Source organism: Protopterus annectens, chromosome 10.part0, assembly GCF_019279795.1.
Source record: "Protopterus annectens isolate FY-2018-M chromosome 10.part0, PAN1.0, whole genome shotgun sequence".
NCBI classification, from domain to species: domain Eukaryota; kingdom Metazoa; phylum Chordata; order Ceratodontiformes; family Protopteridae; genus Protopterus; species Protopterus annectens.
This window is the reverse complement of record NC_056744.1, coordinates 82,015,667-82,030,270: the sequence shown is the minus strand read 5'-3', so window position 1 is coordinate 82,030,270 and position 14,604 is coordinate 82,015,667. Positions and strand designations below refer to the sequence as shown.

The 14,604-nt window shown below is 36.1% G+C and overlaps 1 protein-coding gene across 1 annotated transcript in view; it reads right to left on the bottom strand.

Moving 5' to 3' along the window:
* The window catches only part of NPLOC4 (NPL4 homolog, ubiquitin recognition factor), a 1,702,928-nt gene extending 1,689,654 nt beyond the window's left edge, over positions 1 to 13,274 (bottom strand). Inside the window, exon 1 of the mRNA XM_044085045.1 lies at positions 13,005 to 13,274. Coding sequence (XP_043940980.1) covers positions 13,005 to 13,019 — 15 coding nt within the window. The 5' untranslated portion in view covers positions 13,020 to 13,274. The remainder of the gene's footprint in view (positions 1 to 13,004) is intronic.
* Between the last annotated feature and the right edge of the window lie 1,330 nt (positions 13,275 to 14,604).

Sequence of the window (14,604 nt, the reverse complement as noted above, 5' to 3'; positions counted from 1 at the left end):
CACACTGTAAAAAGTAGCTGACTCCAAATCCAGCTCCAGACAACTGACAAGTGGAGTACCTCGGGGTTCAGCCTGGGACCGCTCTTGTTTGGCATCTACTTCTCTGAAGTACAGGCCAGCACTAAGGGACTCTGGCTAACAAAGTGCGCAGATGACTGCAATCTGGAAGCAATTATTGAATCCCCAAATGATGTGGATACTCTACAAAAGGGCCTTACAGAAACAGATGCTTGGTGCCAGAGCCATGGGCTCAAGCTCAATGCCAACAAATGTATAGTTATCCCCTTTGGGGAAAAAACATGTACTCGTGAATTACCACATAGGTGGCAGTACACTAAACACCAAAAGTGAGATAAGAGACTTAGAGACACAGGAGGACAGTGTTATCACCTTCAATAACCACATCGCCACAAGAGTCAGGAAATCCTTCTATGTGGCAAACCTCATCACCAAGGGCTTTTCATCCAGAAAAATGAAGGACATTGTCCCAAATGTAGTCATACCTCATTAGACCCATTATAGAACATAACGCCCCATTTGGTATGTACCTCTCAAGTCATCTGCAACAACTGGAAAGGCCGCAGAAATACCTCATTAAAAGAATCACAGGCTTAAAGCAGATGCCCTATGCTGACCGCCTTAAAAAACTCCAGCTATACTCTTCGCATATAGTCTACTCAGAGGCGATCTCTGCTTAACATACAAGGCCATGTCAAACCAGAGCTGTTGGACATGCTACACTTAAAGAAATCCCAATCCATCAGAGCCACACGCTCCAGGGATCTAAACCTGGTCATCACAATAAAAATAAATAAATAAATAGATAGACTGCTGATACATGTCAAGCAGACTGCCTCCTTGGTCCTCTTCAGAAGGTAACCTTGACGACTGGATGGGAGAAAGGAAATTCTCCCCGGGGCTCACGACAGTCGCCCTGCTAGAAAGGGGCCCAGGGAACTAAATAGTGTGGGAAGAAATAGCCAGGGAATTCTTATGACTAGGCTTGTATAGGCCCTAGGGCCGACAGCCTAGTACTAACCTATGAACCAATATCTATATCTCTCTCTTTATATATATCTCTATCGAGAGAGAGACAGAGAGACCCATATATATATATATATATATATATATATATATATATATATATATATATATATATATATATATATATATATATATATATATATATATATATATATATATATATATATATATATATATATATATATATATATATATATATATATATATACACACATATATATATATATATATATATATATATATATATATATATATATATATATATATATACACATATATATATATATATATATATATATATATATATATATATACATATATATATATATATATATATATATATATATATATACACATATATATATATATATATATATATATATATACACATATATATACACACACATATATATATATATATATATATATATATATATATATACATATCGACATATATCTAGATATAGATAATATGTATTAAATACAGACAGATATAGCTACATTATATATACATACATATATATCTATCTATAGATAGAGACAGAGAGAGATATCTATATATATAGATATATATATATATATATATATATATATATATATATATAGATATCTCTCTCTGTCTATATCTATCTATAGATATATATCTATCGATATGTATGTATATATAATAGATATATCTAAATAGATTTATCTGTCTGTATTTAATACATATCTGTATCTATATGTAGATATAGATATATGTCGATATGTATAATATCTATATCGAGATATAGATATATGTTTATCTATGGATATATATATATTGATAGATATATCTATCTCGAGACATATATATATATATATATATATATATATATATATATATATATAAAATCTCTCTCTCTCTCTATATATATATATATATATATATATATATATATATATATATATATATATATTCCAATTGCAATGACTAGTACAATGTTAAATCCAACCTTTATGCAGGCAATACTTTAAAATTACATCTTCTAACTTTTGCAAAGAACAGTTAAAATGATCAGGTTTAAAATATTCTGCCCAAGCTCCTTATTTAAATGTCTGTACTCATAACACAGACGGCCATCAAGTCATTAATAATAGGTTAATACTAGGCTATCAGTCTGTAGACCATTACAAGCCTAGACAATACCCAGTGGTCAAATTAAACCCTGTACCTTGCATCTTGTCAGATGAAGACCTCAGCCATTATACTAAACCCTCCCTCCTGTGCAGACAGAGCAAAAAAAAAAATCACAAATTCAGGAAAACAGCAAATCTCAAACCCACATCTCTCTTCTCCTTTTTTTGCAGGGGGGGGGCAAGCACACTTGCACCCCCTTATGTGACCAGTGAGCCCCCACACCCCGTGAACTTAAATTAATTTTACATTTATTTACCAGGAAAGTTCGACTGGACACGTGTCCTTTTTCAGCGGAGGCCCAGGGAGAAAAGCTCCACATAAAACAAGCAGTACAACAAGATACAGAGTATGTTAAAATGTTAACATGGACTTACAAAGTTATTACATGACAATGTCAGAGACAGGTTGAATTACATTGTCATTCCAGTGCAGCAGGTCAGTCAATATACATTTCCTGTGAACATTCATATTTACAATCATTAGACAATCGTATTTAATATTTACAGGGATAAACGTTGTTAAACATTCACATTACTTTATAGTGAATCTTTTACCATAAACTACACGTGTGGGCAAATGAATCGTTTAGATAGGAGAATTCCTTGTGTCAGGAATAGAGTGAATGAGTAGTAGGCTTTGTTAGAAGTTCTGTAGGGTAGACAGAGGAAAAGATTGGTGAAGAGGTGTTAGATAAAACAAGAGTAGTGATAAGGGCAGTGACAGAGGGGGTGAATGTTAGGAGTAGAGCAGGGACACAGCCATCTGTTTAACAGGTAAGCTTTCAGAGTCGTTTTAAATTGTACTAGTGATACTATGGTAGTGATGTTATCAGGTAGTTCATTCCAGATTTTACCTATGCGATTTGAGAAGAGGGAATCTCCCGTTTGATTTTTAGCTGCATTGATTTTTATTACTTTATTAGTGGAGCCTAGGGTTCTGTTAGTGGTACAAGGCTGGACTAATGTTTGCAGAACTCGTGTTTTTTCGGATTCAGAGAGGATTTTGTGGCCCATGGTTAACTAAATGTAGTGTAGTAGTTGGGGGGAGTTCTACCCAGTTGACTTGCTTGAGTGCATGGCAATGACGGTTTCTAGCTGGTAGGTTAGTGGCAAATCTGGCTATTTTGTTTTGGCAGGGATTCAAGTTTTAGTACGTCAGATTTTTAAAGATTAGTGAGTATAGGAGCTGCGTACAGCAGGGTGGAGATTAGGTGGTATTGGGCAATAGCAATCCTAGTAGTTTTACTAAAAGTAAAGTAATGTTTATTTCTGTAAAGTGTACCTAGTTTTTTATGAACTTTTTTTTACAGTTTGGGAAATGCGATTGTCGAACTTAAGCCTACAGTCAAGATCAACTCTTAAAAGTTTGGTATTGGGGATGGAGATATAATAGTGTTATTTGGTGAGGTGATGGCAAACGTATTGGTGGGAGAGGCTACTTTGGTAGGATGGAAGATCATTAGTTTGGTTTTATTAGGGTCGAGTATTAATTGAGCGTTTGTGAGCCAGGACTCGACTGCATGAAAGGAATTTTGTCTTAGTTTCTGTAGCTGGGGCAGTGAAGAAGCAGCACATATTATTGTTGAGTTGTCTGCATATTGGAGGAGTGTAAACTGTGCGGCCGACAGGTGGAGGTCATTTGTAAATAGAGAGAACAGAAGTGAACCTAAGATAGAACCTTGTGGGACTCCTAGTGTTACTGGCAGAAGGGGTGATAGGGTGTGTTGCCAAGAAACAGCTTGCTGACATCCAGTAAAGTACTCCAAGAACCAGTTAAGAGCAGAGTTGCAGAAATTTAGGTTGGAGGACGATGAGAAATGTGGAGCGAGAAACCATGTCAAAAGCTTTTGATAAGTCAAGGAAGTTAAGAGGATACATAATTATTTTTGTTCCTGTAGTAGTTAACTGTTAGTAAATGACAGTAGGGCAGCAGATGTGCTGTGGAATTGTCGGAAGCCATGCTAGTTACAAGATTTAGTTACAAGTTTTAGTATACAGATATTCTGAGACTTGCATATGAATGACCCTCTCTAGGATCTTAGACAATGGAGATACGGTAATAGTTAGTGAAGTCAGTTGAAGAGCCACCTTTGTGACAAAGGATAATGTAGGAGGTTTTCCAAATGGGAGGGACTTGTTCAGCTACGGAGCTATTTATTAGTATTGACAGAGGCTATGCTATTCCATCTGCTGTTGGTTTGAGGTACTCGGCAGGTAAGTTGTCTACTGCTAGTGTTGAGTTTTAACTTTTTTAGCAGTTTCCTGATTGTATCAGTAGGTACAGCTTGCAGGGAGAAGGATGATGTGATAGAGAGAGAGGGAGTGGTGGTTTTATTAGTAGGGGGTGGTTGCTTGTTTGACAGTGCTAAGATGGTTTCAGTAAAATATCTGTTAAATTGAGTGGCAATGCTGTCTGAAGTATTAGTAGTGGTAGGTGGGGGTGTATTGATTTTACCTGGCAGTAGCATATTGTTTATAGCTGACCAGAACTTTTGTGGATTTTTATGATGTTTAGATTGGATTTCAGTGTAGTACTTAATTTTGTCCTATTTTATTTGTTTCATTGCTTTATTTCCAAGTTCTTTGTAAGATTTTAAGTTGGGTTGTGACCTTGTTTTATTCCAAACTGTCCAGGCCTTTCTCTGGATTTTAGTAAAGCTTGGGTTTCCTTTGTTAACCATGGGGCATAGTTGGATTTGGCAGGAATATATCTGTAGGGGGCTTATAAGTTTAGTATGGCAAGGAAGCTGGAGTTGAAATAGTCCATAGCTTCCTGTAGGGGAAGCTGTTGTAAAGGTGACCAGTTACAGTGGAGTATGTCTGTTAATTTGTTGGGATTCAGGTGTTTATTTGTACAAAGATGGTCTGTTTTGGTGTATTAGTTCTTTTCCTAATGACATATGTTGAGAAGTGGTCACTGAAACTATCTGGTAAATAGTCAGCATGAGAGTAGAGGGCTGGTTTATTGTTAGCATCCAGTCCAAAGTGGACTGTTTGTTAGATGTCTTATTAAACCTGGTGGCTGACTGGATGAGTTGGTTAAAGCCGTGCAGATTTATGCTGTTTTTGGGGTGTGGGAAGTTGCAGTCTAACCAGTCTATGTTAAGGTCACCCATGATGACAGTTTCTTGTGTTAAGGATTTTCTATATACACTAACTCTAAGATAATCATACCTTAGAAAAAGGGGAATATTCACAGAAATGGCCATCTCTGACCTGGTATACACAAGTCTTTTCTTTTGGCCATTCAGTCTCAATGTTTCAGGACTCACCTTAGCAGGTCCCAACATTTCAATTTTTTACCTTCTTCCTCCTCTAGAAGCAGTCATGTGAATATAAGCATATCTAAACTGCTTTTGTAGATCAGATGATCACCAGATTTCAAACAGCTTTATTATCATAATGTCCTTTTAACACAAAGATTCATAGCACTGTTTCAAATACTATTAACTCAAATCATTTACCTACATCTAGGATGACAGAAAACACAAATATTTTTGAAACCTATTGTTATTCCTTCCGATACAAAATAAGGGTTCCTAGCACTTCTACTTTTCCGCAAATTGTTATATTTCCTTTTATTAACAAACTAATGTAATCTAAATTAGCAGTCATTCTGTCATTCTGTGAAATTCTTATAAAAAGTTCCACAGAAAGGGTTAATCTGGTAAGTAAACCAATCTGGATTAACAGTATCCAGCCTTGTCACTTACGTTTGAGTCACGTGTTTAATCAATAAAAAATTTCAATATCATGAAAATCTTAAATATAGTTTATTGTATATGATAAATATACATTCTTTTTCTTTCTACAAACTGCAAAAACCCATCCTTAAATGCAGCAGCTTTATGATCTAAAGGGATGTTGCAATTTTAGCACTCAATTTATTCCTCGTACTCTTTATGTCATCATCACCTGCTCTCATGACACTGAACTTCAGTGCATCACCCAAAATACTTTATAATTAAATCTTCAGGGTCTGCTATAACAGTTTTTCACCAAGCCTCGAGTACTGTGATGTGCCCCAATAATCCACCCTCTGGCAACACAGCTCAGCAGTCAGCTCTTACCCCAACTTAGCCCAGCTGGCCAGTTTGATCATGTTAGCTCTTCTAAGGCAATGTGGCAAATGACATGCTTACTGACTGATCACTGCTGGGCAACATGGCTGAAGTGCGATTCCCAGGTTTTGCATGTTAAAAAGACGCAGTGTCAGGAGGATTTTTCTTTTCTTTTTTACTTCGAGAAAAGGGAAAACAGCTATCTTGGACATGATTAATGGGGGTAGTGAACAAGACTCTCACACTTTTAGTGCAGTGGAAGCGGTGCTCTCCTGCTAAACAGGTTTTATGATTTTCAAATGTGGAACTGCACGTTGGTCATACAGCACAGGTCTGCACCACATATACATCTGTAGGTGTACATGCACAGAAATCAATACCACCATGGAGTTGCAAAAATTAAGGTTCTTGATGAAGGCCACCAAGTTGTAAGCTTGACAGTCAACTATCAAACCCATGAATCTATACCAAGAAAGGAAGGTAGACAAATAATAGATTCACCAGAACTACAACCTATAAATCTTAGAAATTTCAAATGTACCAAATGGAAGGAATACCCTAATAACTCTGCATTCCCATTCCAGGATTAGAATTAAGACTATCCATCAATGTATCTTACAAATTTGCACATCTCGCCGGTATTCTGAAACTCTTCTGGTTAAGAAATTAATCACTTGGCTGGTAGTAACAGACACTTAACACTTTTGCCTCCAACCAATCTGCATAAGATATCATATTACTAACAAACTGTTTTAAGGAATTTATCAGCATTTCAACACTATGGTCTAATTAGTATTATAGATATTGGCCCCTTGTTCCTCTGTTTTTAATCTAGCAATGTTGTTATTACCCAATGTCTAGCATAAAGACCAGTTTCTTAAAATGTGTACAACTTATAGCAAAGCACCACTAAAAATTGTGTTTTAATTTCAAAACCTTCCTCCTTATAGGAGACTACTTTTTGGGCTTCAAAAGTATTTTCTTGTGGTCCTTATACCCAAGTTGACTGGTCCTCTGTCTCCAATTATTGACCTATTGCAATCTGAATGTTAAAAGGCACAATTCTGTGTAACAAGAGATAAGAAAATGCTTACAATTGTCTATTTGTTGCTTTGCCAAATTAGTTTGATTCTTCTGATGTCACAGTTATATTACAAATAATGGAGGACATTAGTTTTGTTACTAGTGCATTAACCTGGTTCTCATGCTATCAAACACACATCTTTGAAATGATAATTGGAATTACATCATCTGCATACGATTATACATCACTTATATGGGTGCTCGACATGGGTCAGGGTTGATCTACTGGCCATTTTTATTTAATTTATTGCCTATGAACACTCAATACACAACTTCTGCTGCATGCAGATAATATGGCGATTAGTACAGCTTCAGTCATACATGCCTTCTTTCTTTGCATCAATTCAAGACAATATTATCCATGGCTTAAAAAAGGGATAATTAATAGGGCATAATAAACATTGCTCAATAACTATAGGAATCAGAGAAGGTTAGAAAAGATTAGATGAGAGACAGAAAAAGCGATCCACAAGGAAACAATGGGAGGACATATGTATGGTTCCCAAATATGTGAAGTCTAGAAGATTAAGAATTTTTGCTTAGAAGAGTTTGCATAAGCATTGCTATACCCCAACAGGCAACAAGAGTTTTTTTCTTGGGTAGATGCCAAATGTTGGAGGTGTGATGGAGAATAAAGAGGTAACATGTTTCTGGAGTGTAATGAGTTGTCCGACTAACAATTCCCTACAGAGTACTCTGTCAGAAGTATTGGGTGAGCAAATAGGTACAACTAAAGAAATTATTTTTTTTTGAACAGGGATACAGGATCTGAACTCCCTAGACACAGTAATTTCTTGTAAAGTTTAATTTTGGTGGCTACTCCAAAAACAAGCAGCAATTACTAGAAAATGGTAATCAAAGTCTAAACCTGCTGTATTATAAGTACTGATTTTTGTAACAGAGATAAAGAACCGGAAGTTGGCATCTTCAGAAATGGGGAGGAGCAAATTACACAGAAAAAAAATTGTGGGAACAATGCATGCAGAATAATGTTTTGGAGGAGGAGTGAGGTTTAAGGGAAAGCAGAAATTTAATTTACTTAACACTGGACTGAATTGTATAAAATAATTTATGTGATGTATGTCTGTAACTGTGCACAAGTTAGCATGCTTTTTCTTTTATATTAGTTTTGATGTGTTTACACACTCAGACACAACTTTTCCTCGTTTCCTGAGACAGGAAAGCTCCCGCCTAAACTTTTCTTAAAAAAAAAAAAAAAAAAAAAAAAAAAAACACACACCTTTAGTTGGCAAATAATGCAAGCTCTCCCCATTTCTTCAGTGCTGGGCAACATGCATGACAAAATTTACATTCATTAAGGCCATAATCAATATTTCTACAAATCAACATTCCATAATGAAATAAATACAAATTCAGCAAAATTAACCACTTACATCACTTCTTGTTATTTCTCTACCTTCTCCCTTACAAATAAGGGAAATTCGGGCACACTGGAATATGGAGAGCTCCAACCCTTCCACCAGTGATCAGAAAAGAATCAGCTTTGATAATGCTAAATAGTCTAAAATTATCAAGCACCTATGGAGACTGTGAGCCAAGGCCACAACCAGAATATGGCCTCTCTTTAATGTACTTTACATCCTCAAAACATGTGTGACCCCAAGATATTTAAAAAGACTCCATCACTTAACATTAACAGCTGGCTGATTACATATTACACATACACAAAATTTACTAAGTACTCTTACATTACAACTACAACTCTTAGAACAATTCCCAAATTCTGCCCACAAATTGTGCCTAGACAGACTCCTCAAGTCTAGAGTGCCTGTTCTAATGTTAACATTTTAATTAGACTACAGAACAAGTAGTTATTAAGTGATTTCTCTCTCTCAGTATCAAGCCATCTAAAAATACGGACTCTGCTGCAAAACCATATACTTGTCCATGAAAAAGACTGAGAATTTTCTTTAGTTTTATTTACTGGGTTTGTCCAGCTGTGTTTAGTCAAAAACCCCTTTTCAGAGGAGGTTCAAGAAGAACATTTTTAACATACTATACATATTTTAAAACAGACTTTCAGTAATATATGTAACAAACATTGGATAATATACCTCAACAATTACAGATACTTTTGCTAATTACATTCATAAGAAGAAACTACTTCAGTATTAAAAAAAAGCATTAGTAAATGCTGAAAATTGAGCATCTGAAAAGGTGTACTAGTGTTTGTTTTTTCAGATAGATAACCGATCATCTGATTTTGACTTGCAAATTAATATTGTAGTTGAGTCGAAAACCAGGTTAAGAAAATTGTATACGGCTATCAAAAGATTAAAGTATAGAACAGAAGGATGAGCAATGTCACAAAATAATGTATACATTCGGGAGATGCTAGCAAAACTATTTATTTATTGCTGAATACTGGTTGCGGAGTATAGAATTCTGAGTGAAGAGAAATTAACTGATAATATGGCAAGCAGAAGAAAACAGTTGCATTTATCCTGGAGATGTACAGGAGTAGATCCACTGATCTGTCAGATGATGTTTTAGTTCAGTCACTTGCAGTATTAGATTATGTAGTTGTAATTATGAGTGCTTTTTCTCTAGAGTGTAACATTCTACTGTGGGAGTAGTGCTGTATTAAGTTTAAGGGCTGGGCAACTTTCTGGCTCGTAGATAAGTATACGTATTGTAGTTAAAGAGCTAAGTGACGTGGTATTTAACGAAACTAATTTTCTGAGGGCTAGACGGTGAGTGGTGTGTTTAGAATTTACTCCAAATTTGTCTAAAGTTTGGACACTCACAAGAGCTAAAGTTTAGCAAAGATTGGGGCAGCATACAAGAGAGATGGCAATAAGAAAGAAGATGCTATAGGACTTCTAGCCATCAATGGGATAGATTTTTACTCTATATAATGTACTTACGTTTTGATGAGTTTAACCATGTGACACAACAGTCAGATTTCAACTAGTTGTCTTCAAGGACACTAATCTTGTGTGGTTTACTTGTCCTATCATGGTGTCACTGGCAGAGATGATAAAGAATAGTGTTGCTTTCGCAGAGGTGTGTTTTGGGGTGAACAGTAATTAAGAGTTTTTAAGGCTTAGAAGTAGTTGTGAATTATACAGCCATGTTTCAAAAAGATAAGGACTTTTGTGCAAGGTCTGGAATTTAGAGAGCGATTGCCAGAGCAAATTAGGGTCAAGTCATCAGCTTATTGTACTTTTTGTAGCCGTCATTGATGACTATGTTAACAAGTATTAGGCCTAGTGTAGATCCTTTAGAGAACAAACCGTTATGGGAAAAGAGGTGGAGACAATCTATTTTCTATTTTACTGTTTGTGCTTTGACTGAGAAGTAGCTATGAAACCACTGTAGTGAAGAGTTGGTGAGCTCCAAGCATGAGGGTTTACGCAAGGGTTTCTGGTGGGAGAGAGTATTAAAAGCTTCTGATCAAGTCTAGGAAGATGGCGGAGACTAGACTTCCAGCATTTCTGTGGGTGTTGACAATATTATAAATTCAGCAAGGCAGCAGCTGTGCTGTGATGAGGATGGAAGTCAGAATGGGATGAAAGCAGAACTTGGTTATCTATTAGTTAATAAAATAAATACATTTTTCTGTCTAACATTTTTGATAGGAAGCTCAATGGCAATTGGTCTATAGTTTGAAAGCTCTGTATTGATTCCTCTTGGGTAGTGCAATAATGAATGATTTTTCTTCAAAACGAACTTTATTTTCAGATATGGATCCATTTCTGAGAACTGAAACTCTATATGCAATACCCTCAGCTGCTATTTTAGATATTCGTCATGTAGATTGTCATGGGCTTTAATTTTTGAGGTGTGTTTTGATGACATCAGTAGGAACTGGTTGGAAAGAGAAATGCTGAAGGAGGTTATTTGACTGAGCAGGGAATTAGTCACTTGTTTTTGGTTAATGACTGCATGGTCTAATGAAAGTAAGCACTACATCCGTTGCCTATTTTTTTCTGTTTGTTTGCTGCGTGGCTTGTCCTGTATTTAAGAGGTTATTGATGAAGGCTCACAACAGTTTTGAATTATTAGTTTGTACGGACAATAATGCTTTAGCTTCATTTATTTGTACTCGATTGATAAATATCCCGTTTGTAAATACGGTGGGATCTCAACCATTTTATGCCAATTGCCTAGAGCAGATTAAATTACTAAACACCCTGCACTTATTGACTTAACACCGCCACATTTTCTCCCCCAAAAATGCAAGTTTTAGGAGGACAAAATTGCGACAGTTGAGAAGTATGTTCACCATAAATTAATGTATTACATATTATTCATTACTTGCGTGTTTTATTTACTATGTTATTAACGTCATAAACCTAAATAATGTAAAGAAAGCATTTCGTAATATCATTATGTCAATATGTAAATTTTGTATATTTTTGTGTTTGGCTCGGACTGTGGTTAAAATTAACACGTTATATCAAAGTAAAGTTAAGAAATTATTATAAAGTCGAAAGAGTACAAACATAAGGAGTTGCACATACCGGTCTTTGGTCTTAATATACAATCCAGTTCCTCTACTGCAGAAAAAAAAAGTATTGATGAATTATCAGACGCGCGCACATACAGTCATACATAACGCGCGCTCTGACATACACACTACAAAATGGCTAAAGTACTGGTCATAATGTGAATGCAATGCAGAAAAGTAAAAATCAATAACACAAAAACTGTACAGAGAAAAAATATGCTTAAAAAGTCAGTGCTCCGTGATAAATGGCAGAATACTAAATGTACGGTACACCATTTTTTCTGTCCTCAACAACACATCAACACTATAAAAATAGCAGTACTATATATGTAGCAACAACATTTAAAGTTATTTTCAACTCTTCAGTATTTTCAGTTTAAAATAGTATCAGCCATGATTAAATACTTAAAAACTAAAGCATGTTCTACCCAAACGTATTCGTTTAACTGTCACATTCTGATGTTTTAATCTACTGTAAGCTCCAAAATGCCAAACTGTTGTGAAGGCGGAGCAATTACAAATTCCATGTTTCTGTAGCAAATAAAAACCTGTCCACGAAGTTCCGCTAGGACAACAACATAAGGGATGGGATTACCAAATACTATGACCAACATAATTATTTAAAAATTTAACAAAACCATTAGAAAGTAATCCCTGCCCATGAAAATATTAGTTTACAATTTACAAAGAGTTAAGCATCTGACGTAATGCAGCACCAGTGTTCTGTTCAAGACGCCCTTTCATTCACTTGAGATGATAAAGACAAGTGTGTAATCTTCATTTAATTTACATGTTTCCTTGTGTAGTGTTTCACACCATAATAATCCGTTTCCGTGCAGTGCTGTCATTGTAACGGAGTCAAACTGTCAAAGTCAGGACAGCTGAGGAAAACTAAAAAGTGCTGCCTCATCGTTGCCGCAATACTACCCAACCCAAATCCAGACAAAAGTTGGCAGACATATGAGAAAAGCACTACAGCAACAACTGCAAAGGCCAGCATACATACAAGACATGACAAAATCAAAGAAAAGAAAGAGGCTCAACTTGTGAAGTGCTTCTCACAGTTACTACACCAAGGAGATGTTAACAAACAGGCTGAACTGCCACTAAGGTTTAAAGAGCTACAGTCCTGAGAAACAAAAGGCCACAGAGACAAGCTACAAATACTAAAAGCGATCACTTACAATGCTTTCCGCCATACTGTGCTGACGATAGTCACCTAAACACCATTAATAAATTGACAACTGAATCTGCTCTGTCGTTACTCAGAAACCAGTTAACTGCGAAGGGTTTAGTTCCCTTTGATGTATTTTTCCCTCACTAGGCTTCCATCCTGAAGCATAACGGCGTCAGATGTACTACCATTAGAATTTTCCTATCAGCAACATCAGCATTGTCAAAGAACAGTTCCGAAGTACTACTGAAAGAAAGCTGCCGGAATCTGAAAAGCAGCGCTTTCCGTAGGTCAGCAAAACATTCGTTTATATGGTATCACGTGTTATAGAAAACTATGTTAAATTATTCAGAAAGCTTTTACTGCAAAGCTTAGAGGATTGCATAACAGCGTGGCGGTTGCTTAAAGGAAAACTACACCATAAAACTAAAAAAAAAAAAAAAAACATTTATTTCAATGTATCGTTGTTTTACAGTTTTGATGTGTTTCCCTCATTGTGGCGGATGATGGGAGACCTGTCTTGGTACTGTGAGCTTGTCTTCTTGCTTTCATTCCTTCTTCTCAGAATACATTTCAATCTATATTACTCGTGTTAGACATAAGAAAATGGTGGTGTTTTCTCATGCCGTTGAGATAGAGTGGCAGGACTGTGAAACAGTAGAGTGGCAGGACTGTGAAACAGTGTTGTCCAAACACACCATCTGAAACACAGCTGCCTCTGTTTCCCTGACTGAACCTCATTTATGTGTTAGTCAGAACTAGTTCTATGCTATAAATAGGATGGATATAAAAAGTGTGCACACCCCTATTAAAATGCTAGGTTTTGTGATATAAAAAATGAGACCACAATACATAATTTCAAAACTTTTCCCACCTTTAATGTGACCTATAAATGGCTGCGGTGGTGGTGCTGTGGTAGTGTTGTCGCCTCACAGTTAGACCTTGCCGATTCGATTCTCAGTTAGAGCGTCTTCTGTGTGTCGACATGCGTGAATGGGCATTCCTTCGTTGAAGGTTGTGCGTTAGGCCCGGCAAGCCAGCATGTAAAAATCTACTGCCAATCATTTATTTATTTATTTTATTTATTTTACATTTGTTAACCGGGAAATTCCGACTGGACCAGGTCCATTTTCAGCGGAGGCCCGGGGAGAAAAGCTCTAACATCAAGTTATACAAATACAGTACATCCAGCATAATACACAAAACAGGTTACATCATGTATGCTGAGCATAGTAATATAACAAGACTTAATTAATAAAAACACTCCAGGTAAAAGATATAGAACATGGGTAAAAAGACAATGTCAGTCATACTTTGGTAAGAAAAGAAAATATATCAAGTAAGATTCTACAGTTAAAAGTACCCTTTCAGATGACCAAGCCTAAAGGGGATCAGAGCTCCAGCATTTGATCAGAGAGGAATTTGGGGAGTTAATAGTAGTATGGGTAGAGTTATGTGATACAAGGGCATAACCATGTACTAAGAAGGTGCGATTTGAGGGAGTTCCGCTGCGGCGACCCCTAACCGGGAAAAGCCGAAAGACACAAACAAATGTGACCTATAAATAATACAATTTAATTGAAAAACAAATCTGTTAGGGGAAAAATATA